Here is a 25,969-nt window from a genome sequence, read left to right on the forward strand (position 1 = left end):
ACACCATAAAACCTCAAAAGGATCTCCCTTGGGTATCTTGAGGTCATTGTAGGCTGCCACCTTATCTTCTGGCTGCAAAGTTTCATCACTGGAGTCCTTTACATCAGCCAAATCGTCAGCTGCTGGTCCCAGATGGGGTTTCTTCTCTGGTGGACCCCCTGAGTTTGGGGCAGGTTTCAGGGACCTTTCACCACTGTCAGATCATTGATGAATGTGACGACAGGGTCAAATGTTAAACTTGTGTCACTGACTTTCAGAATAGAAGGAATTGATATTAGTGATTCAGATGTCAAAATATTACACATATACTGCACATCTTTTTCTATCTGTCTAGAAAAATAGATAGATAGATAGATAGATAGATAGATAGATATACACACATACCACCCAGTTTAATGTTTTCTCACCGGTTTCGGATCATATTTCTCTTAGAACATGTACGAGTGTGAAGATTTCGATTAAAAGGTTTCATTGGAGATTTTTCACAGTAGAAAGTGCCCGTTTACTTTGTCACAGTCATTCCCGCGGCTGCAGTTACAGTGCAGAGATACCAAGAAACGGAAGACCGACAAACACTGACCAATCAGGATGGAATGGGCTTTTTGGTGCTAAACAAAGCATCTTAGACAGAGGATAAATACAAGTATTTCACAGACAGTATGAGGGAAATAAAGAGTTTTTTGTTGTTTTACATCAAAGCATTTAAAGATTTTCTTATAGAAAAGTATAAACCTGAAAATGAGCATAACAGGTCCCCTCTGAGGATAACATACTGAGTTCACTTCTACTCTGTACTCACTTCAATAGTTTTTCAACTCTCTCCCTGTCTCTTTGTCACTCAGGTGTTCATCCGAATACAAGACAGCAACGACAACCCTCCAGTCTTCTCTCAGCCGGCCTATGATGTCAGCGTCTCAGAGGACGTACCAGTCGACATGGAACTACTGCGGGTTCGAGCGTCTGACATGGATGAGCGTGCCCGTCTGAGCTTCTCCATCTATGGCAGTGTGGACCCTGTCAGTATGAGACTGTTCAGGGTCAATCCTGGTACTGGGGTTGTCTACACTGCAGACAGATTGGATTATGAGGCCAGAACACAGCACATCCTCACAATTATGGTGAGCAGGGAGACATGGAGGAAAAATGGTTTTCTGTGTGTGCTTGGTCAGCGCTTGTCATGAGTCTGTGTGTGTGTACATGTGCTCTCTTCCAAATTATGCTTCTCTTGGCAACTGTGCCTCCTTGATTTTAGCTGATTCTTTTCATTTATCACCTCCTACGGCGCTATCCATATTCAGCTCTCATTTCATTCCAGGTTAAGGATCAGGAGTTTCCATTTAACCGTGACCTGGCTCGGATCCTAGTGGCAGTGGAGGACTCCAATGATAACATCCCCTACTTCACCAGCACTGTATATGATGCTGTGGCCTATGAGTCATCTCCCGTAGGCACTCCTGTACTGCAAGTGACGGCTTTAGACAAAGACAATGGGATTAACGGGCAGCTCACTTTTACCATGGAAGCAGGTGTGATATCTGATTTTTGTCTTTTTCTGCTTTTTCAACATTGGTGCGAACTGTGAGTTTTTGTTTTTTTTTTGTGATTTGTCTGAGAATAAGTTGGGATTAAAATTCTGTTTTTTCGTGTTTACTAGTTGGAACTTTTCTGTTACTTTCAGGGAACACTGGTGGTGTGTTCGGCATTGATAATGCCACAGGCCTTATCTTCATTGCTAGGGACCTGGACCTCACCTCTGTGGGCTTTTACACCCTCACTGTGCGTGTCACAGACAGTGGATTTCCTCCATTAATGGCCACAGCTTCAGCTCGCATCTCCTTGATACTCTCGGACTTCTCCCAACCCAAATTCACTCAGAATGAGTATCAGGCTGAGGTAAGGAGAGAAATGGCTGACTGAAAGTTTGGCTGCGTGGGAGGACGCAGGACAACTCCACTCATTTCCTTCGTTTATTAAAATGATGATTGAAGAGTTTGAGTCTTAGGTTGAAAACCTCAAAGAAAAAGTAGAAAAATAATTTAATTTAAATGTAACCACTGAAATATAATTTCTGCAGTCAAACACACAACATACAAAGTCTAATAAATAAATAAGTCAGAGATCGACCACAGATTACCACATTAAACGCTAAACAAAGTGAATAATCCCATCTAATGTAATGCAGCAGTGTCACCCAAATCAAAGAAATTAAATGACATGAATGAATGAATGAATGGATGGATGGATCGCTCCTGCTCTGGCTGAGCACCATGGCTCATGCAACTTGCCGTTGGTCACAGATCATTGTTATTTATTTTACTGTTAAACAAACATACACAGCATAACTCACCAACGTGCCTAAAATGTCATCATCAATGTTTTATCTTCACAGATATTTGAGAACTGCACTATCGGAACACATGTGACCACCGTTAGTGCTCTCAGCCGCTCAGCAATCATTTATGATATCACCAGGGGCAACGAGGAGCACTGCTTCTTCATCAACCATCACACTGGTGTAATCAGCACACGCAGACTACTTGACTTTGAGGTTTGTTCATGTTCGTGTTTCAACTAGAAAGCGTATAAATTTATACCATCTGCTAAATCTCAGTGTTGACATCATTTTTAGAGCACATGGAAATTGAGGACAGCACATTTACACATTTCATTTTTTTTTGGCAGCAAACAGCATCCTACTTTCTGGTGGTGCATGCCCTGAGTATGGCTGGAGTGGAGTCCAGTACCACTGTCATCGTCCAGGTGGGGGATGTCAACGATAGCCCACCAGTCTTCCAACAAATCAGGTATCAGTAGTGGTCAAAAGATGAGAGTTTTGGTGCTGACGTGCTCCTCTGCTGTTTGCTGAGCTGTGTTGAGTCCTGATAATACGTTATTTTCCAGAGTGAGTTAAGTACAGCTTTCCTCCTTTACAGGCGTGTCCTCTTTTTACTTTAACAGGTATGTGGGTGCAATCAGTGAAGCTGCTCCGGTCAACAGTGTGGTCGTAGGAGAGGATGGGAACCCTCTGGTCATCCAGGCAACTGATAGGGACCGCAATCACAATGCCCTGTTAGTGTTCCAGATAGTAGATGAGACTGCTCGTATGTTTTTCAGCGTTGACTCTGGGACTGGATCAATTAGGTAAGTTATAAACCAGATCAGGTGCAAAGAGGAGGATAGATTAACCTTCTTATAAACTGATATATCTCATAATTTTGGATTATGTAAATGTTTCTTAAATTTTAGAACGATTGCTAGCCTGGACTATGAGACCTTCTCCGAGTTCATCTTCCGGGTTCACGTTAGAGACAGTGGTCAGCCCCCACGGAGTGCTGAAAGCCCAGCAGAGGTGATTATAAAGGTGAGTAAATAACATATGAATCAGCTTTCACTGCTTCATAAACCATTCTTGACTCACTTTAATTCTTTTATTTCATTTGTAGACATTATTTTCACTTTGTGTATACCCTGTCTTAGGTGATCAACATCAATGACTCACCTCCAAAGTTGTCACAGGACACTTACGAGACAGTGCTCCTCCTGCCAACCTACATGGGAGTCGAGGTCCTCAGGGTTGAAGCTTTTGACCCCGATATCACCTCTGAACTCGCCGTGAACCCTGAGAAGTCCATCACACCTCAGCTAGTTTACTCTCTGGTGGACAGCAACGTGGAGTACTTTGCTGTAGAGCGCTTCACCGGAGTTGTGACTGTTGTCAATCAGAACCTCAATAAAGATCGATATCGCTTTAATGTCAAGGTAAGTGATTGACTTTTCAGTGGATATGACACATGAAGAGAATTCCTATGTGTCCTGTCACAGACTTAGATAAACAGCATATTGTTGGCTTTGAGTGACTTACATAATGATTTCCACAGGAAGGTCAGAGCACAGGGTCAGCTGCAGAGTTATGCACACAGAGTCCATCATTATTATTCATTGTCTTGATTTAGAATACTTCAGCAAGTTGATGCAGGGTTTTCTGCCCACGTAGATGGGTGGTCTGCATGTTCTGGGGTTGTTTTATTATTATTGCTGTGAGGGAAAAGGGCAATGCATAAAAAACTCTTGTGGAAAAAACATTACAGGGTTCCCACACATTTTAATGGACATTTTTTTCTTTTCTTCTTTTCTTTTTTCTTTTCCATGACTTTTTAAGAACCAATAAAAAACAAAAATGAAAAAAAAAATCCACAACCATTGAAAATGATAACAAGAACAGAACTGTATAGTAGTCTTAACTCCAGAGTAGCACCATACCTTCAAACTAGCATGCTCTACTTTCAGAGCAGCTAAAACAAAACTAAACTACTCATTGGCGCTTCGAGAGGCAACTGAATGCCCTTAGCTGCCCATAACCATTTCTCAGTGTCAACAATGCAGCACGATTTGTGAGGTGTAGTTATGGATACTTTGGGATTCATGAATCTACATGTTAAATCATAATGTCACAACATTATTTTCTTGACTCACACTTGCCTGGCATTACTTAAACATCATATTCAAACATAAGTCCAGCTAACTGCCATAGATGTAGGCATGGGACAGGGAACACTGAGAGAAAATTAAGAAACACGTGATGATAAACAAAAGGTCAAACATTGACACATGATAGAGCAATGTTACGTCAACTGCTACATAAAATAGGCTACCTCTGCAATTACATTACAAATTACAAAATTCCACGACTTTTCCAAAATTTTCAAGGATTTTATTAATTCCATGACTTTTCCAAGCCTGTAAATAAGATTATTGAATTCCATGACTTCCCCAGGTTTTCCAGAATTGAGGGAACCCTAACAGTAACACTCCAGCCTTATATCCTCTTCTTTAGCCTATTTTGAGCAAGCTGTCAAATAAATGCAAAAAATGCTATTGAAGAGGCCCCAATAAGGCACTCATTTCATTCTGTTTTTTTTTTGTTTTTAAGGTATGGGATGGACGTTTCTCCAGCATGGCGTCAGTCACAGTGCTTGTCAGAGAAGCTATAGACAGTGGCCTCCTCTTCACCTTTCCGTCCTACTCCGCCTCCATCCCAGAAAACGTACCCAATGTCTCTTTAGTGACTGTTGTTAACACAGTTGGCCACCGCCTCAATGAACCGCTGAAGTACACTCTGCTGAACCCCGGTGGACGCTTCACAATCCGGCCAACCTGCGGGGTGGTGCTCACCACTGGTGTGCCCTTTGATCGGGAGGAGAAGGAGAGTTACGAGCTGGTGGTGGAGGTCAGCAGAGAAGATGAGATACTGCGGGTGGCCAGGGTGACTGTACAAGTTCAGGTGCGTATGTCTTTTTTTTTTTTTTTTTTTTTTTAACCCTTTAAAACCTAGTGACATCACTTCTCTTGTGCTGCTTTCGGACGTATTTTACACATATTTAACCTTTAAACCCAAAGCAAATTGGGTTCATTTCTTATTTGAAAACATGGGGGAAAAGGGAATGAGCAACTTGTTAAGATATGTCTCAAAAATTGCAAGAAATTAGAATGTTTAGAAGGAGTAGGGAAAACTATATTCTAATTATCATAATTACATATTAAAATTATGTTACAGACTTACAGACATTTTCAAATTTTTGGTAATTTTCATTTAATTTTTTCCCCTAATTTCTTGCTCATTTTTTGAATGATTTCTTCTTTCCTTGCTCATTGCCTTCCTTACAAGTTTTTAAATGAAATCAAGTCAATATGCTCAGGTTTCAAAGTTTTTTTTGTAATGAACCCATTGGAATTTTTGTTCACATTAAACATGGTCAAAGTTTCAGATAACGGGTCATGTAAAAAGTGATGCCTGGAAAATAAAAACCTCAGGCTACCTACCATCCTGAATACTCTGTTTCCAACATTTTTTTCTACTTTTGAAACAAGCCGATATAAGCTTGTGACAGATTTCTTCATGTTGTCATCTGTTCTAGGCAAGCTGCAAATATTTACATTATGTAGCCTATACTGATACATGTAGCTACATGCTAAAGTCAGGGAAACCTGTCATCCTGCTCACTGACGTTGTTAGTTTCTTCAGATTTTGGATCATATTCTTGCTGGATCATATCAGTTTTATGAAGATTTTGTTTAAGAAACTTTTATCTATTATTTTTTACAACAGAAAAGGCGCTATACTGCGTTATAGTCATTTCATGGTAGCAAGTGCACTGCTACATGTAGCTACATGCTAACATCAGGGAAACGTAATCTTGGTTGGCAATGTTGTTAATTTCTCCCCTATTTCGGGTCATATTCCCGCTGGAACATGCCAGATAGTGAGGATTTTGGTATAGTAGCTTTTACTGGTGACTTTTTGTTGTAGAAGTGCAACTATACTCTGTTACAGTCTTTCCCCTGGCTCCAATGATGGAGCAGCAACAGAGTCTGCAGATGTGGAACAGTGACCAATCAGAGCAGACTGGACCTGTTTTTTGTTCTGCGCTTAAAGAGACAGGCACTAAAACAGAGCATTTCATTCAGAGGGTGAATACAGGTGTTCCAGCGCAGACAGTATGAGTAAAATAAAATGCTTTTTGAACATTAAGGCATGTAAGAATATTGTAGTAGAAGAATGAAAAAGAAAATGAGCATAGTAGGCTCCCTTTAAAATGACTATTCTTTCTTTAGGTGGAGGATGCAAACGACAATGCCCCAGAGTTTGTAAACCTGCCCTACTACGCTGCAGTGCAGGTGGAAGCAGAGCCAGGATCAGCTATTTTCAAGGTCTCAGCCATCGATCAAGACTACGGTCTGAACGGAGAAGTGACTTACAGCCTTCGGGAGCAGCACAGAAATTTTCAGGTGATTTGACAATTTTTTGCTTTTAAAGTTCTTCTGACTTGTCTGTGGGGAATATACATTTGAAAATTCATGGTTTTGTTTGTACATTCTTATACTCCTTATGTTTCAAACAAGTATTTATATATTCCATGCAGGTAAACCCCGTGACAGGAGAGCTGACCTTAAAGAGGGCCTTTGAGGCAGACTTATCCAATGCAGAGTATAAGGTGATCATTGTGGCCACTGATGGTGGCTTCCCCCCTCTGTCCAGTGATGTGGAGCTGCCTGTCACTGTAGTAAATAAAGCCATGCCGGTGTTTGACAAGCCCTTCTATGGTGTCACCGTCAGAGAGGATGTAGCTGTCTCCACCTCTGTCCTGTGTATCAATGCCACCAGTCCTGAAGGCCAGACCATCATCTTCACCATCACAGATGGAGACCCTTCCCTCCAGTTCGACATTGGCTTTGACACAGGAATCATCAGCGTGATTTACCCGTTAGACTATGAGACCACACAGTACTACCGGTTAACGGTGAAGGCTACAGATACACTGACTGGGGCAAAGTCTGAGGTTGATGTGGACATTGTCGTCCTGGATGTGAATGATAACCCGCCGCTGTTTCAGAACACCTCATACTCCACTGTGCTTGCTGAGAACTCCATGATTGGAATAACCGTGTTACAGGTGCGTGTGTGTCTTTGTTTACTGAGTAAGTCCAGTGTGTACCCTTACTTAATATTTGTTTACACTTAAGACTCACTTCAGCAAAATTGTTTATTTATGAGATGATGCTTTGATATTTCCCTAGAAATTTCCCAGTGGAAGCTCTTGACCTTTTGCAAATAATAGAACAGTGCCTTTGTTGCACATAGGAGCATGTTTGCATAAGACAATTCTAAGACACCAAATGATTGAATTCATTGGTTTCAGTAACAATTTTATTCAGGTTTTAAATCATCAAAATAGGTTAATGGCCTTATTTAACTAAATTATTGAATTTAACAAGAATCAGGAGTCTTAGAATACTGGATCACATGAATTTTTATCATGCTAGTGGACAAATAGTAAGCATTTGTTTAAAAGCAATTCACTTGTATATGCATGGGTTTGGTGCTTTAGTTGCATATAAGCCTCTACAGTGGACCCTAGTGCATCACCCAATTCAATGCCACCCACTGGCCAGGTGTCCTAACTGCATCACAAAGCTCTCAAAACAAAGATGGCTGATGAACTGCAAGAAATGTTGTGCAGCTCAGGAATATCTTGCCAGTCCTTCCAGAATAAAAAGCCTTTGAAGGTAAATAGCATTTTGTAACATTAGATAACTTCTATGGAGTATTGCAGTTGTTAAACTTTCCAGGTATTGATTTAATGTTGGGAAGAAATTACAATTAATCATGTTGCAACTAAACTGGACAAATAGCATCAATTAACTAAGCATGCAAAGCTGCAATAACTTTTTTGGTAGTAAATCAATTGATTTATGTCATTAGAATTTTAACTTTTTTGTAACAAAAAAGTTATGAAGGGGGAGAGGTTGAGGAGTCAGGAGCAAGGTTCAGTGCTTTTGCATGGCATTGAACAGAATGAAAACATTTGTTTAAATTTGTTTAAGTAAAAAAGTATGAACACACTAGATTACCAGCATTTCAAATATACATTTATAGTTTCACATAAAATAGAAAATTATTGATTTATATTTCTCTAGTTGAAAACTTACAAGCATGCAGTCCATGCATAACGAAGAATAAAATAAAAATCTTGACTAATGTAGTAATGTACTTCATGCATGAAAGGGTTAAAATCCTTTATTGTAAATACACGTTGGCTTCTGGCTCATCGTCCTACAGTGGCACTCATTAATTCTATTTCTATACATTGTGAATTTAACACTCACTATATAAAGTTTGTTTTTGTACATTACATTCATTTATGTGTCTTAGAGCATGAATGCAAGGTATGGAGAAAAACATAACATTCAGTAATAACAACATGATGGCACATTGCATGGCTGAAGTACAACAAATGTCACTTAAACAAAGGAAGAACATTACTTTAAAAGCCTAGTTTACAAATTATTTTTGGCTTTTCTGCTTGTAATAACAAAATAATGTAAACATTGAAGGGCAGTTTAAGTAATACTTTGGCAAATGCCTTTTTCTATAATTCTATGCAGATCCATTGGTTTCTATCCAGCCCTTTATATCTTCCAAAGACTTCTAATGACTTTAGGAATTCCGGTGTTGTTCACTCCAGTATTACAAAAATATCTGTACTTCTGGATTTTGTACAACACTTTTCCAGTTGAAACTCTTGTTTAAATTCTACATAAATATCACACGATGTCATATTTCTGAGCTCACTGTGCCACTGTTGCTATTTCTTTATTTCTTTGCTTTTTGTTTGTGTTAATATGAGGAAAATTCATTTATGAAAAACACATTTAGTTGATTAAACCAACAATAAAAGGGTTTTGCATCAGCTACCTCATCATGAATATCACACTGTTCAAATTATTTTCAATCAGTCCTGACATAATTCTCTGCTTTTGTTATTAAGTATTGCACTTTAACAAAATTATTATGTCGAATCCTTGACAATGATTTGGTTTTAGATGCATTGTCTCCTTGACAATGTTTTGGTTTTAGATGCATTATCTCAGCGAAACCCAGAATTTTATTTACTTTTTTCATTTGGACTCAGTGTGTGCTGTAGCAGGATGCTGTCTGGGTAAACAAATCAGACCATATTTTGAATAATGCATGAGGCATTGCAAAGTTTAATGTTACTCTCTATGTAGGTGTTTGCCCAGGACCAAGACTCGGAGAGGAACGCCGTGGTGAGTTACCAGATCCTATCTGACATCTACAACAGCACCGACTACTTCCACATTGACAGTACGAGCGGGTTGATATTCACGGCACGCCTGCTAGACTATGAGCTCATCCAACGCCACAACTTCATTGTCAGAGCGACCGACAGTGGGGACCCTGCCCTCAGCAGTGATGTTAGTGTGACTGTGACTGTTACTGACACAAACGACAACCCACCTAATTTCAGCCAAGCGCTGTACGAGGCCTTTGTCAGCGAGCTGGCTCCCCGAGGGCACTTTGTAACTTGTGTTCAAGCTTCGGATGCTGACATCTGTGACGCTCAAAGGCTGAGGTAAAAGATGTTTTTCAAAATTTGTGGGTTTGGTGTTTTCTCTGCAATGTTTTGTACTAGTGATGATTAGATTTTTTTGTACATAGTTTCCTATTGAACCCAGTTGACTCTTTATCGAAACTTTTCAGTTCATTATGTTTAGAAAAGCACATTCCTTACCATGCAATCCTCTTTTTGTGTTTCCGTTGTAACAATCAAAGTAATTTTCACGCTATCTTTTATTTCTTTTTCTCTAGCACAAGCAACAAAAGTAGATACTTTGTGTTTCCAGCAGTTTCTGAGCAAAATAACATTGTACAAAATAAGAACCATTGTACTCTTTCCCTTTGAATTGCCTGCAGGTACAGTATTCTCTCTGGGAATGAGAAAATGACTTTTATGATGGAGGCAGATACCGGGGTGCTCAGTCTGTCTAACAAGAGGAGACAAGGCATGAAACTCTCGTATCAACTCAATGTGTCCGTGTCAGATGGAGTCTTCACCAACACTGCTCAGGTGAGACAACTTACAATTTAGTTCTGTCAACTCATTTGCTCTTTTTTAACCTTCACAGAGTTTATACGCAGGAAGCCGAGTGACCTTTTTTTAGCAATCTCTCGCTTCAAATTTATCACAAACATTCACAGCTGTCCAGCACTCTTGCATTTTTTCTACCACCGGCTGCTGAGTAGCTCTGCAGTCGGAGGTTAATGTGTGTTTGTGCCATATCAGATTTACCGTGAGGATGAGCTGCCAACTGGAGAAAAAAAATGTTCACATCTGTCTCGTTGTGGTAATTACAAGTGGGCTCTGATATCCCATATCTCTGAGAGTCTATATGCTGTTGCAATAACATGTCACCCCATTTGCTCTTTCTTCTTATTCTCTCTCGACTTCTAAATGTGAAAACAGCAGTTATCACAAGTGTGTGCAGCTCTGTCAATCACTTTAATCTAAAGCTTGATTCTCCTACTGCTGGTGTGCATGTCATTTTGATGTGATCATTTTTGACAAATCAGACAGCGATGATTACTGTGATGGTATCAACAAATGTCAGCAGAAATGATGATGATGATAACAATGATGGGTTGACAATCATTAACATGGTGATGATCTGCAGGTGACTGTTCGTGTCCTGGGAGCCAACCTGTACAGCCCCGTGTTCAGCCAGAGGTTCTACCTGGCCGAAGTCCAAGAAAATGCCCCTCCAGGGTCGAAGGTCATTCAGGTAGGTTTGCCTTCTCAAGAAAACATCCTACATAAATTTCCAGCTGGTCTCCAATGCTGTTAGATGTTGATATTTGGTTGAATTTAAGTTGCGACGTTATGTGCTCAAAATTTATTGTCACAGCAAAGTCTAATGCTGTCAAATTAATGTAGGATGATGACAACTCATGATTTTGATATTTTGTTTGTTTTAAGTTGTCTTGTTAAAGGGATAGTTAAGAGTTTTACTACTGGGGTTATATGATGTACTTACCTATAGTCAGTGTATTACATACAGTAGATTTGAGCTAGCATGCTCCTAGTTTGGAGAAGCAGGCTGGAGACCAACATAGAAGCTAAACAATCTGCTGCAAAAAAAACACATTTAACCAACTAAAAAAAAACCCACCAAAAAAATCATTTTCAGTTTAACTTTATGGTATTATTCAAATATTTTTTCCACTTTACCTTGGTATTATACAGTCATATCCAACTGGAAAATGCAGCAATTATATCACTCCCTTCGAGGCAGACTCCATTGAGAAAAGCAGTGATGTAACATAGCTGAACAGGGGAACTGCTGGTCTACAGCTGCCTCATACACTTATGTTATTTGTGTTATTGTGTGACTTCTGCATTTAAAAGGATAAGTTCGGATTCACCAAAGCCACACAATAAGACAAACTAACTGATTGAAACAGTGGTAGACCAGCCGCTCCCATGTTCAGTGATGTTAAATCAATGTTTTTCTCAATGAAGTCTAGTGGCTTTGATGAGAGCATAGCATGGGCAACCTGACAGAAAGGTAAAGCAGTGGAAATGTTCTCATTTGAGCATGCACTTAAAGCATAATTGATTTTTTTTTAAATGGCTAAAATACCTTTTGTTGCTGGCCCATATGTACAGCAGTACATTACTTAGCTGCCGTGCCAGACTCTAGCCTGTTTCTTCAAATTAGATAACTTGATACTTGAAAAGTATTGCAAACAACCCCTCTTTAAAAAATTAGAACTGTCCCTTTGAGTAACAAAATCATTTTCCAAATGTCTCTTACCATGTTATCTTGATGTAGAATAATGACATTTAGTCATAGGGTATGGAGACCAAAACCCAACATCTGCAAAACTTCATAATGTTAACGCCATACAGTGTGAATTTTTAATAGCGTTTGACATTTAAAATATCATCAGTCCAGCCAAAATTTAACATTTTTCCAACTTTAGAGTCCAACATTTTTCTGATATCATATGAACATCCTGTGCCAGCTTGGTGATGGGGCAGAACATTGCAATGAGTAATCTGATTTTATTTTCCTGCATGGACCTCCAGGTTCGTGCAACAGATGAGGACTCTGGCCTGTATGGACAGATCACCTACTCCTTCATCAATGACCTGGGGAAAACGCAGTTCAACATTGATGCAGACGGCATCATATCCACTGCTCAAAAATTAGACAGAGAGAATCCTCTTAACAAGGACATGGTGTTGACCATTATGGCCCTGGATGGTGGAGGTATTATTTTTGACACTGACCACACTGTGAAACTGGGTCCCTAGTAAAAGTTCTCTTCAATATAGAACTCCAAAAATACAGTCTTACCCCTAAATCTTGCAGGCTGAGCATGTAGCTAACATTAATGCATGAGAGGTATAATAAGATCCCACACTGAGAATTTATGAATAGTTATTCACATTACAGATGCATTACATTTTATCATCCAGAATGACTTGCAGTGAATGAAACAGTATAGTAAGGCAATTTATGTCTATATTAAAACTACATGCATTTCATAAATTTACACAAAGACATTTATGCTCTCTTATTTTCCAAGGCCGTGCATCGTTTTGCACAGTCCGTGTGGTTCTTGCTGATGAGAATGACAACGCGCCTCGGTTCAGAGCTGTAGAGTACCGCATGAGCATCAAAGCAAATGTTGCCAAAGGTTCCCTTGTCACGCAGATACAAGCCACTGACCCTGATGCTGGGTCTAATGGGAGGATCACCTACTCCCTTTACAGCGAGGCACGCCTTTCACTGGTTGATGTGCTGGAGGTCAGTATGGTTTGCTCTTATTTTATACTAAATACTGCTGGGGTTTATGAAAATATATTTGCACTACAAAGCTTATTTTTATTACATAGAGCTGCATATATATCTTCACAGTTCCCTCAAGAAAAAGATGCAGAGCCAGATCAAAACCTCTACAAATTTATTTAATGAGTTAACTATATTAAAACACATAATTTATGCTATAACCCTGATTTTTAATTAAGAGATCCTCTTAGCTGACACCCCGTCCTCATTTCAGTGGATTAACAGCCATCTGTTAAAGTAATTATAAATTTTAACTCATCAAATCAAAATTATGGTGCATTAAGATTGATGTCTCGGACAATTTCACTGCTCAAAAAGGGAATCACAATTAAAACAAACAAATAACCAACTATGACTGTAAATGAAACAACAAAGCTGTCGTATAAAAGGCTAATTTACAGTAATATGAACTGACATAAGAAGTGGTTGCACATAAATATAAATAGATCCCAAGTGGAAACTCATATGATTGTTTACTGTGCTCTTATTTGTAGATATAAAAGGAAATGTACAAAATCTTGCCCACAATCTTGCCCACAATATGAGAACATAAGAGGACAAAACGGTAAAAAGCTGTCATACTAGGATTATTGTCTCTGGTGTTGATTTAATTGTGATTTTGATGATGTCCAGGTGGAGGCCGACAGTGGTTGGATGATGACTAAAAGCACCGTAGACCACCTCCAGGGTACTGTGCTGTCCTTCTTTGTCAAAGCTACGGACTGCGGCTCTCCGGCTAAACACTCGCTGGTGTCCGCCTTCATCCACGTTGTCCCACCAGATGCATTTGTTCCTTCCTTCAGCCAGCCTCAGTACTCCTTTACCATCCCTGAGGACACAGCAGTAGGAACAGCACTAGGGTCTGTGTACATGGCCCCTGGACAGACAGGGTTTTTCACTGTAGTCGGAGGAGAGACGCTCGACAGCAACCAGGGGGGGACGTTCCTGGTGGAGAGGGAATCAGGTCTGATCCGTCTGATCAAGCCGCTGGACTATGAACAAATCAGCATCTTCCGCTTTAAGGTGGCAGCAACGACAAGAAGAGACCTGATTGAGTCTGTCTCCACAGTCGATCTGGAGGTTAAGGTAGGTGATACAGTTACATACAGAGCCTGTTAATCTTTTGTTCCCTTTGTCAAAGAGGTTATGTTTTCAGTTTGGTTTGTTTGTTGGCAAGATTTTGAAAAATCTAATAGCTCAATTTACATGAAACTTGGTGGAAGGGTGTAGCTGAGTCAAAGCCCCAGAGTCTAGGATCGCCCCTGCCTATGTAGTTGCTCAGAGTCCATACAGAAAGCAGTTGTTATGGAGCATTATGGAGCATTTGCGGACAATGGTTTCATGTGAGAACTGTTACTGAAATCAAGATGTGGTTATGGAAACATATATAAACACATATCATGTAACTAATTTCATACTTACATCCAAATATGAATTGTCTGCGGTAAACTCCACCAGAGATATTTTTGAAATTGAAAATTGAAAATTTCTTCCTTGTGAATATGCAGTTTTTTTCTGACAACTGCTTTTGATAACAAGCTGCCATGGTCATGGCATTATTTTGGTCTAAGCATTTAATATTTATACATGTGTGCATGATGATCAAGTGTTTTCTGGTTTGTTAAGTATGTGAAATATTTCTAATATAGAAGAGCATGATACATGCACAGCTGAGATGATGAGGCTTCAGCGAGGCACATTTATATTTTTTAACATCATTTTTATAGTTTGGGAATTATATCCATGGTTGTTTTGCATATTATGTATATTAGAGAAGACTGGACAGTTGGCCATGGCGGTGATTTGTTCTCTCTGAGTGCCATTCTAGTTTCCACTTTTTTAGTTTAAAGAGAACTGAGTTGGACTTCTTTCAGCCCTTGAGTGAAATGAAATATAATTTAAGGAAACTAAGTGTACCCAAGAGCTTAAACAGACAGAAATAATAAATCTGTGTCAAAACAGGTATTGCAGTGATTAAGAGAGGACATTTTAAAACACTCATTTAAAATATCAAAACAAGTACATTCTCCTCAAAGTGTTTTGCATGTATAAATGCTTAAAAACTAAAGCAAAAGATGCATTTTGTCAAAGTGGTTGTTGTAGATAATTCAAAATATGAAGTGTAATGCAAAAATTATTCAGAGGTATTGTAATAAATACATTTAATCCAATTTAACCCCTAGACAATCTGACAGCCAGCAAACGGCTGTAGGAAGTCTTTTTTGTGCAGTATTCTGTTTAAATAGATAAAAAATAAGAACCATATGGGCAAGAGCATTTTTTTTTGCAGCAGCAGCAAGCTAAGTCTTCTATCTTTCCTGTCATCATGTCATGGCATTACATTATGTTACCTAACGTGGCGTGCAGATGGGGTATTTCACCGTAATTATACCAGTATTTCCTTGTATTGGCCTTGGAGATTCTTGTTTGCATGATCCTGTTCATACGGATCTAAATAAAAATGTTGATAGCTAGAACATTTATTCTTTTTGCATCAGAAGGCTAAGGTTTCTTTCTTCCCTGTCATCATGTTATACGGTCGTAATGATGTAATTCCGTGTGGTGCAATAACATGTAATGGAACCAGAGGAAGGAATGATGAATCCATCAAAAACTAATAGTAGTAGTAGTTGAAATAACTTATCACAGGCTAAGAAATGTTTGGTAATGTTTCTACATTTAAATTGTTTTTTCGATAAATATGTTTTGTGTTTTTATTTTGTAAATTCGGATATGTATGTTATGTATGTTTGTTTTTTGTATTCACTTTTTAATTACAAAATTCTAATACTTTTATCTATACTTATGGTTTATTGAGTCACATGACCTTCTAGCTAAGGTTGTACAGGTTTTAGGAACATGAAGTATTTGAAGATACTCCACAAAATTACATCACAATAAGCAACAATACCAATTTAGGCACTTTAATTTCTTGTTACTTTATCATTGCTATCAATATGGTTTAGACTTTGCTGGACAGATTCTGTGAAGATTTGTTATTTTGCAGGTCCTGGATGTGAATGACAACAAGCCAGTGTTTGAGACAAATACCTATGTAGCCACAGTAATGGAGGGGATGCCAGTAGGGACACGAGTGGTCCAAGTGCGTGCTCTTGATCCAGACTGGGGCTCTAATGGACAGGTTTGTTACAGCCAAGTTCAACTGACACTGAGTATTTTATTTTTGTGTGTTTTGCTTTTCAGTTTGGAGTGTTGTTGATGCTGAAAAACCACTTTACTGTATGTGTCTTTTTTATTTTTTTAAATGCAGGTAACCTACAGCCTCGGACCTTTGCTCACCTACAACTTGGACTTGACAATAGACGGCCGCTCCTTCAGTGGCCCCATCACCACAGGTTCTGTCTTTGCTATTGACAGTAAAACAGGCTGGATCACAACAGTGAGTCAGATGGACCATGAGGCCTGCTCCAGCTACAGCTTTGAAGTAGTGGCCTCTGATCTGGGGGAGTTGCAGTCTCTCTCCTCCACCACAGTGGTAACCATCACTGTGTCAGACGTTAACGACAACCCGCCGCGCTTCGAAAGGGGGCTGTACAGGGGTGCAGTAAAGGAGAGCGATCCCCTCGGTGAGGTGGTAGCAGTTCTAAAAACAAGAGATCGAGATGGCACGGATCAAAACCGCCTCGTCAACTTTTATATAACTGGTGAGGAAATTAAGCAGAGTACAAACATAATGCATTCTGTGCCGCAGTAATTGTACTCCATGCAGTGAGATGAAGTGGTGTTGCATAAGAAATTATTCATTGGACTAATGGGGTCGCCATTATTAAAGGTCAAATTTTAAATGAATTTTAACTCAAATGTCAAACACGACTAACCTTTTGTTTTTTTGTATTTCCTTTTGATTTTAATATTACTAGGTAATATTATGCATTATACAACAGTACATTTGAGCAAGGCAGTGAAACCCTGTATATTCACATTTTTTTTCTCAATAGGTGAAAGAAAAATGTTTAGCAACAAAGTATTGTTTATAGCAGAGGAACTTTAATTCATTCTTGCAAAGTATGTGAAGTTAGTTGTACTTCCAAACTAGGAAGTCGTCTTTCACAGACTCACTTATGACTTTGTGTGACCACTCCTTCTTTTTATGGAAGTAATAAAACACATTGTGAGGACTCTCCTGCAAAACTCTCACCTTGGCACTGAGCTTGATGTTTTCTATCACATAACCCGTCTGATAATAACTAAGGATGATGTATTTTGGCCTCGTGTTCTGGCATTTAAAAATACTGATTGGCCTAATGGAAGCGTTATAATAAAAGGTCAAATTTTTAAACTTTGAAAGGCCATTGCTGCTACACCAGCAGACCAGTTTATACTATGATGATAGATGTTTATTGATTATGCCAAAGGGTACCTGCATCATTTGTGTGTATGCGTGTGTTTGTGGATGGGTGGGGAGTTGATGCTTATTCATCTTGGGAATGAATGAGACTTCCAGTTTGTTCACAAGTCTGTTAAAACCACGTCTTTCTTGGTTGTGAGTTGTTAGCATTTAAATCTTTGTCTGTGTATCTCCAGGAGGAAACCCGCGGGGCGTGTTTGGCCTGGCTCTTGTGCAGGGAGAATGGAAGGTTTACGTGAGCGGTCTGCTAGACCGCGAGCAGCAGGACTGGTATCTGCTCAACATCACAGCTAGCGATGGCTTATATGTGGCTCGCACTGCAGTGGAAGTTACCGTCATGGATGCCAATGACAACAGTCCCATCTGCAATCAGGTCAGAGATACAGACAAAGGGAGATGGATCAAAAAAAAATATGCAAAGCAAACAAGTGCGGAGCAGACAGTGAAATGTAGGATGATTAACTGTTGTTTCCATTTTTGAAGATTTTTTTGTAGACTAATTGCCTTTATCTGCTTTTTGTGTCCAGGCTGCCCTTATTCCAATTAGTGTTTTTGTCTAAAATTAGAAATAAAACTTCCCTTTTGAATGCATCTATGAAAATACAATCAGTGTTTAGTAAATATAAGATAAAAGGCAAGTTATTGTGGCTACAGACTAATTGCTTCTTGCTTAAAAATGTTAAAAATTATTATTGGAACAGATATATTAAAATGAAACTAAATAATTTTTGTGTTTAATCATGTAGTATAAAAGCTGTGGAAAACATACAGTAACTGCACTCCATTTTTAACTACTGCTGAATAATGTTAAAATTTGCATAATGACTTTGTAAAAAAAAAAAAAAGCCCAAATCTGGGGCTGTAGCAGGACAGGATTTGTTCAGTTAAAATATTGATTTTCTGTTCTACAGTGTACCAAACTTAATGAGAATTAATTCAAACAAATGGTCTTTGTACTATGGTTCAGGGAATATTCTGTAACTTGAGTAGGTACAAAATGCTTTTAAATAGGGTGTAATGTGGTGATAAAATGACATGAATATGTGATGAAATCAACTTTACCACAGTGTGATAATGTCACAACTTTAAGACACCTAAAATCAGTGGTAATGTCATGCCAGAATCCGATCGACATTTATGAGAGGAAAGTCACCGTAAAAAAAGGAAGATCTTTGGGCTATCCAGTCTCTTGGGATTATCTCTTTTCATTTAGTAGTATTTTGCAATTCTTAGGTTTCACATAATTAGTTGGGAAACGTTCATTCTCCCTCTAAACTCTTACTCATTCTCTTTGAAATCGATCTTCCCTGTCTCCCTGTTCTTCTTTTATATTCCTTCTGTTCTTTGACAAGTCAGGCCTGTGTAACTACAAAGTGGTTACTTGGGCATTACACACATCAAATGTATCAAAAGACATTAAGAGTAACTCACTATTCTGTATTGTGCTACAACTGTGTTGTAAGCACATTGTTCTTGATTTTTTGTTTTAATTATAAGGTTTTATAAGATTATTGATCATTTTCCTTATCAATTAATCTGCCAGTTATTTATTTATTTAGCTTGATTATCAACCATCATAATAGTTGCAGATGAATATTTGTCCAATGACTTAACATTTCAGCTCTAAATATAATGAAATCATTCAGGATAGCTGTGAAGTACAGGGCAAAAGTAGCAAATAGTTTTCCCATTGTGCCAGTCTGTCTTTGGTGAAATAGTGAGGTCACAAAGTTCATTTCTAGAGGCAGTCACAGGCAGGAGTGAAGGTGGGGTCAGAAAGGGGCACTTAAATCTGTTGTGCTCGTTCTAGCAGCAGGGATAATATATGCAGCGCTCAACGGTTTAATGTGTTTTTTGATGTGTTGGACAGATGTTTTTTTTTTTCTTTTAGACAGCATGGTTTCACTTTGTGGTTGTATATTTATGTGTGTTGTATGTGTTATTCCAGGCGGTGTATAGCGCCTCTTTTCCTGAGGACATTCCCACTAACAAGGGCATTCTAACCGTGGGCGCAACAGATGCTGACTCAGGCTCCAGCGCTGAGATTCAATATTCGCTGTTTGGCATCGGGGTCGAAGATTTCTACATGGATGCAAACACCGGTACATTCTATCATTATGTAGTTTTAGGTCTTATATGATCACAATACATGACAGAATAAATGTCCTTCCTGCAGCTTTATACACCCCTCTTTTTGTGTCCTAAGGTGAACTACGTACAGCCACAGTCATGGACCGAGAAATGACGCCCACCTACAAACTCATTGCCCAGGCAACTGACGGAGGAGGGCTGTTTTGCCGGTCTGACATTTCTCTCAAAGTGTTGGATGTGAATGACAATGCCCCCTCATTCTCCTCTCCTCATTACCTGGCAAGTGTTTATGAAAATGCCGCCCCCAAGGCTTTACTTACCCGGCTGCAAGCCAGCGACCCTGATGAAGGTAAGATAATATGTTGTTATAAGCTGGGTGTTTGACATGTCACGCAAGGATGATAATGAGCACAGAAAGTGTCCCACTTGCACTGAATGCAGGTTCAAGCTACTATACCACTAAGTGTTCACTCTGCCAACTTGTCTATACTCAGTTACTCATACCAAAGTGGTTTCCTACAGCTGTTTGAGGAGAAAAGACATTTGTACGTGCTTCTCTAATTACACAGTGATTAAAAAAAGATTTAATGTCAGAAGAACTTTCTAAAATGAATATTAAGTCTTTATTGTGTATGAATTTGCATGAATCTTCTGTTCTCCCCAGGTCTTAACCGTACAGTAGTGTATTCTCTGGTGGATTCAGTCAATGGATTATTTTCCATCGACCCAGTATCTGGGATGGTAATTTTGGAGAAATCTCTGGACAGAGAGAGCCGAGACACCTATAGGATCCGTGTCCAGGCCACTGACCAAGTTGGACAACAGGGGGCACTGTCCTCACAGGTTGGTGGTTCCAGTTACACACACTCAGTCTCAGTTGTATTTCTGCTATGCTATCCAGTATGCATTAACCTCAGTCTCAGTAGCTTTCTCAGTAGGTAATTACATTGGGTCATGTAGTTCATATTGTCAATTGCAAACATCTTCAGAATATTCTCATGACGTTTCTTTTGCCGTACAATATGACAATCTGCCACAGTTCATTGCCCCTGGTTGTCATTTAATGACAATCACCTGCTATTTTACTAAAAGCACCTCTTGTTTGCAACTAAGATGTCTGAATTGATGAATTTCCAAAACAGTTGCAATTTCCTCATTCAACCAATGCTCCGTCTTCTCTCATTAAAACACATCCTCGGGCTGCCTGGGCAGCGATTGGCCTGCTCTATTCCTTAAATCAAACACACCCATCTTTACTCAGTGTCAGTTCAATTGTACCTTTGTGTAATAATACAAAACTTCAGACTCAGATTGTATTCATTTCCCATCATGTAGTTTGGAACTACAGTAGTTGAACGTCTTTTTTAAACTAGTTTAACTTTGACAAGTTGAAGTTTTTGACAGAAGTTAAGAGATGGTGCAAATATTTTTAATTTAAAACATCTAGTAGATGAATAAACTTCACTTTTAATGTAGTTTCCCCATTAGGGAATATTATTCCAAAAGGTATTCACACCCCCCCCCCCCAAAACTACCACTTATTCTAAAATTAATTGCTAGCTAGAAAAGAAGTACTCGTGAAAACAATTAAAATTCACAGCAGTCTTCACAACATTTAAATTTTAAGTGATATAATCATGGTGTAATTAAATCAGATACAGAGTTGTTAACAAAGCTGAGTCATTTGCAGAAATTATTTCTAAAAACACAAAATAGATGTGATTTTGTAATTAAACCATTTTACCACAACAGTGCAATTAGAATTTATACACTAAGAGGTGCATTATTGAGCCACAGAGTCATCCATCTGGTGCAGTGCAATCTGTATTTCTGTCTGTACACAATGAATAAGAAAAGCCAATGAATAACAACATGTTGTTTACTGAAGAGATCAGATAAAGAAGCTAGTAGATTTTAATCAAGATAAATCGTCATCACATTGTGCAGTGGGTGGGACAGGAAAGACAGGGAAGGTGACAGTTGCAGACACAGAGGCAGTGTGGAAAAGAGGAGCAAAAGAGATCTGTCACACTCCCAAGGTCTCTCCCTTAGGTGCTTTTGAGACTGCCAGAACTACTAACATAAGTAGCAGTAGCTGGAACTGTAATAGCAGCAATAGCGGTGGTTGTAATAGTAGTGTTGGTAGAAGTTGGAGCAGTATTTGTAGTAGGTACATTAATAAAATAGCAGTAAAGGTCAGAATATAGCGGCATTATATTTGGAGTATGTGGAACTGGGATCAAGTGCATCTCCTCAATGACTCAGTACCATATGCTGCTTGTATATGCCAGAAAAGAGTAGTGGGACAAATACAATTAAGGTCTGATGAAGACACAGATGAATGTGACTGGAAAACAGCTGGTCCTGGTATCCATCTGTGCACCTCTAAGCTATGCATTCTTTACACCAGCTAATTCATATGTCTAACCTTGAATGGAGTTAACCATCTAAATTAATACAAAAAACTAATAATGTTTAACCTTACTCCAAATCATAACAGTTTCTAACCCAACACCTTGGTAAAATGATTTGAAGCAGAAATATGATCTGACAGGTACACATGAATTATATGATGCATCTGATTTACAACAACCACAACACACACACAATATGAATCGAAAAACATGCACCAAAAAAAACAAACAACAGAAGTGACAGAAAACCAGAAAAAAAAATCAAAACAACACAACCAGCCTCACATCAACAAATCTGGCTCATATATAAACATTCTTTTTGAATAATTAGAGGTGAGTAAAAAAAAGGAAAAGAAAAAGGGTTTGGATTATCCCATTATATTTCCATGTCCAAATGAAAGATAACAACTTTTACCACTACAACAAACTTCTGTAATCTTTCAAGATGCTTTTAGTTCTGTTCTCTCTGTTTGCAATCTAGCCTTTCAAAATAAAATGTTTAAAGCTATACTAAACAGGACTTTCCTAAAACATAATGCATAGAGTTATACAGAAGCAGTACCCCACAAACATCACTTTTGACCTGCTACAAGTGTTTAGTCGTGTATTGTTTTGCAGAGATCCTGCTCTCTGCCTGTATTTTCTTATATTCTTCTTATTTTTCTGTATTCGGGACATTTATAGGTGTGTATCCAAACAGGTGAGGTTGGGAATTTATAAAAAGGTAGCAACCAGGTATGCAGCACACATCTAAAAGACAAGGCACTGGAAAAAAAAAATTGAAAAAAAAAAAAAAAAAGCGAATCTAATCTAAGGTTTGTTTTTCCTTTCACTTTTTTTGGCACGTGTGTTAAGGAAAGTAATCCTGCACAGTACACCTTAAATAATCATACTAAATGTATTAATATCAAAGAAATACATTCCATAATTAAGTAATAACGGGAGCAATATTTTTTTTCAACATCAAGCGTTACAAAAACATCACAGCGTTTTTGTAAAGCAATGACAGTACCAGAAAAGTTGAGCTGTTGACTCTGATTCAATAGATCAAAAACAGCATTTATACGACCCAGTAATGCAGCAAATCCTTAACATTTATCCAGCGGTGAAGGAATTCTCTCTGGGACTTTGGTGGACACAGACTTGAATCGATTTTTGCCTCAGTCCCCTATCTTGTTAGCGAAGCCTTTAGTATCTTTGCTTCCATTAATGTCCCTGTACATGGTGCTGAAACTGAACTGTGAGGCCAGAGAGCAGCACAGACAAATGAGTTGGTGTCTCCCTCAGGTGGATTTGACTATTTTGGTGCTGGATGTGAATGACAATGCTCCAGTTTTCCAGAGGAGGGACTACACTGTTACTGTCCCTGAGGATGTAGCCGTGGGAACCGAGGTGCTGCGAGTGTTGGCGACAAGCGTTGACATTGGCCCTAACGCAGAGATCACCTACAACATCCGGTCAGGGAACGAGTTAAAAAAGTTCACCATCGACAGAAATTTGGGTGAGCAGAGGTCGTTTTAAGTGCTTGTTGGTTTCAGGCCTGAATGCAAAACTCAATTAAATCTTATAAAAGCTGTACTATGTTTTTATTTCAGGTTCTATTTCTGTGGCTGATGATTTGGACTTTGAGGTGTGTAAGGACTTCTACCTCACCGTTGAGGCCTGGGACAGTGGGAACCCTCCTCTCAGCACAGCTACCATGGTAACCATTGAACTTATGGATGTCAATGACAACGCTCCAGCCTTCAGTCAGGACATCTACAATGTTCTGGTCAGCGAGGACGCATCCGTTGGGCAGACAATTACAAGGGTAACATTTGGTCTTAATTTGTTCTCCACTCTAATATTGGTTTAACCTGATGCACCAGATGGTTCTGTGTTAACAAACCATCTGAGAAGCTGTCATTAGAAACTGTTGGGAGAAGGGCAGGCACTTAAAAAAAATACTTGGCATATGGTTGGATGAACCATCTGCCACCTTTGCTGAAGAGGCAAAACATCTTTTCCATTTAGAAAAGCCTTTAATGCCGCTCTTTGCTTTTCTTTCAGTGAAAAAAATTAGTTCAGATATGACAGGTGCAAATGCAACATCAGTGTTAATCTCTTTAATAATTATATTGTGATTATCCATTTTATTAAAAGTGCCTTTAAAGTCAATCAAGGACACTTTACAAAACCAATTAAGACAGTCAGCGAAAAATAAAAGAATAGAAAAACAATAATGATAATGACAATGAATAACAACAGCAATGAAATATAGATACAGGAAAAGAATGTATTTATTATGAACACATTAAAAAGATACAGGAAAGGCAAATCTAAAAAGATGAGTTTTTAGTTGAAACTTAAAACAAGCAATAGATGTGCCATCCACACCGAAGGCCCCATTTACCAAAGTGCAGGGGGAGTGGCAAGAGGGAGTGGCAGTCACTTCAACATGTCGTCACATGCACTTAAATTACTCCCAAAACTGCCAGTAGCTCCTCACAGGATCGCTGATTTCTACATTTAACTGTCTTTTTCATTAACTTTGCTTTCACTCTGTGTATGTGTGTGTTCTTTAGGTATTGGCTGAAGACTTGGACAGCCAAGTGAACGGGCGAATCACTTACTCCATCCTAAAAGGTGACCGTAGCAACCACTTCTGGATTGACCCTGTAACAGGACTGCTCAAAGTCAATAAGCGCCTCGACAGAGAACTAGTAAGGATGCATCTTTAAGTGCAATATCTCATAAACAATCAATAGCAATTTTCTGGTTCATGAGCACAGAAAATACCTAGTCCGCTCAAGGTCATCACCTAATAAAGTCTCATATTATGCAAGCATAACAGTGCTTGTTGTATTGCCTGATACATACAGATGCTATGGCACTCTCATCCCCTCCTGCCATATAGGTGTCCAGGTACTCTTTGTCAGTGCAGGCGTTCGACAGTGGCTCTCCTGCCATGTCCTCCACTGTCACCCTTAACATCGACATATCTGACGTAAACGACAACCCACCTGAGTTCACTCCCCCCAACTCCACAGCTGTCATACAGGTACCAGTGTGTGTGCTTGTGTGTGTGTTTGCTTAAATTCATGTGTTTTGTGCTCAGGTCATCTCAAACTCCATTCTCTCTCCATACTTGTAGCTAAACCAAGCTGCTGGCACCACCCTGCTGAAGCTGTCAATCAGCGATAAAGACTCCCTGAGAAATGGCCCTCCCTTTGAGTTTCGCATCGTGTCAGGAAATGAAAGAGATTTCTTCTCCCTGGACCAGACTGGAACTCTTAGGTCAAACCGTGTGTTTGGCCCTGATGCTCCCCGAGAGTTCACACTTGAAATCCAGGTTAGCAATGGTTTGGATACTTTGCTGATTTTCAACCATTTTTTTTTCACAACATTGTGGGTAGTGTGTGTATATGAGCTGCGGTGAACTTTCCTCCATCTTACCGGCGCCTAGTTCTCCCCACTCCTCTCCCAGCTGAAATCCGCTGACTGTTGCTTGAACTACCAATTGTACCTCTGCATTTTTGTATGCCCTTCACCTAGAACACAAAGAGTATAGAAGTGAATAGAGAGAAAGAGGGAGTGACCCGCTACCTTCTCTCTCTGTCTCCCAAACTCAAAAAGCAGACAGAATTTGGATACAATAGTAAAACTAGGCAGTGCTGATCAAGGAGAAACCAAGATTCTGTTACTGATTGCCGATGTCTGGTCTAAAATATCTTAAGAAACATATTTTCGTGCACTGTTTGGTTGTAATATGAGAATTTGTAAACCAGAAGCAAAAGAACTGTTTCTTGAGTTGTAAAAAAAAAAGGCTGAAAATACTAAGATTAAACAACAAAACTAAGCAGTGTCAATCAAATATAAATCAAAATTTTGTTACTGCGTTGTC

General features: G+C 39.1%; 1 protein-coding gene across 1 annotated transcript in view; it reads left to right on the forward strand.

Moving 5' to 3' along the window:
* The window catches only part of fat3b (FAT atypical cadherin 3b), a 122,400-nt gene that overhangs the window by 31,970 nt on the left and 64,461 nt on the right, over nucleotides 1-25,969 (forward strand). The window contains exons 11-38 of the mRNA XM_088087980.1: nucleotides 843-1,118; nucleotides 1,316-1,526; nucleotides 1,679-1,893; nucleotides 2,390-2,548; nucleotides 2,683-2,804; nucleotides 2,959-3,141; nucleotides 3,247-3,361; nucleotides 3,478-3,759; nucleotides 4,931-5,281; nucleotides 6,613-6,786; nucleotides 6,921-7,451; nucleotides 9,568-9,932; nucleotides 10,274-10,427; nucleotides 11,032-11,139; nucleotides 12,447-12,630; nucleotides 12,950-13,170; nucleotides 13,846-14,298; nucleotides 16,220-16,354; nucleotides 16,484-16,877; nucleotides 17,758-17,954; nucleotides 19,530-19,683; nucleotides 19,788-20,021; nucleotides 20,337-20,515; nucleotides 23,374-23,587; nucleotides 23,682-23,896; nucleotides 24,651-24,788; nucleotides 24,983-25,126; nucleotides 25,220-25,417. Coding sequence (XP_087944106.1) covers nucleotides 843-1,118; nucleotides 1,316-1,526; nucleotides 1,679-1,893; nucleotides 2,390-2,548; nucleotides 2,683-2,804; nucleotides 2,959-3,141; nucleotides 3,247-3,361; nucleotides 3,478-3,759; nucleotides 4,931-5,281; nucleotides 6,613-6,786; nucleotides 6,921-7,451; nucleotides 9,568-9,932; nucleotides 10,274-10,427; nucleotides 11,032-11,139; nucleotides 12,447-12,630; nucleotides 12,950-13,170; nucleotides 13,846-14,298; nucleotides 16,220-16,354; nucleotides 16,484-16,877; nucleotides 17,758-17,954; nucleotides 19,530-19,683; nucleotides 19,788-20,021; nucleotides 20,337-20,515; nucleotides 23,374-23,587; nucleotides 23,682-23,896; nucleotides 24,651-24,788; nucleotides 24,983-25,126; nucleotides 25,220-25,417 — 6,306 coding nt within the window. The remainder of the gene's footprint in view (nucleotides 1-842; nucleotides 1,119-1,315; nucleotides 1,527-1,678; nucleotides 1,894-2,389; nucleotides 2,549-2,682; nucleotides 2,805-2,958; nucleotides 3,142-3,246; nucleotides 3,362-3,477; nucleotides 3,760-4,930; nucleotides 5,282-6,612; nucleotides 6,787-6,920; nucleotides 7,452-9,567; nucleotides 9,933-10,273; nucleotides 10,428-11,031; nucleotides 11,140-12,446; nucleotides 12,631-12,949; nucleotides 13,171-13,845; nucleotides 14,299-16,219; nucleotides 16,355-16,483; nucleotides 16,878-17,757; nucleotides 17,955-19,529; nucleotides 19,684-19,787; nucleotides 20,022-20,336; nucleotides 20,516-23,373; nucleotides 23,588-23,681; nucleotides 23,897-24,650; nucleotides 24,789-24,982; nucleotides 25,127-25,219; nucleotides 25,418-25,969) is intronic.

This window comes from Plectropomus leopardus, chromosome 15 (assembly GCF_026936395.1).
Source record: "Plectropomus leopardus strain MGB_pleo_1.0 chromosome 15, ASM2693639v1, whole genome shotgun sequence".
In the NCBI taxonomy this organism is placed as follows: Eukaryota; Metazoa; Chordata; class Actinopteri; order Perciformes; family Serranidae; genus Plectropomus; species Plectropomus leopardus.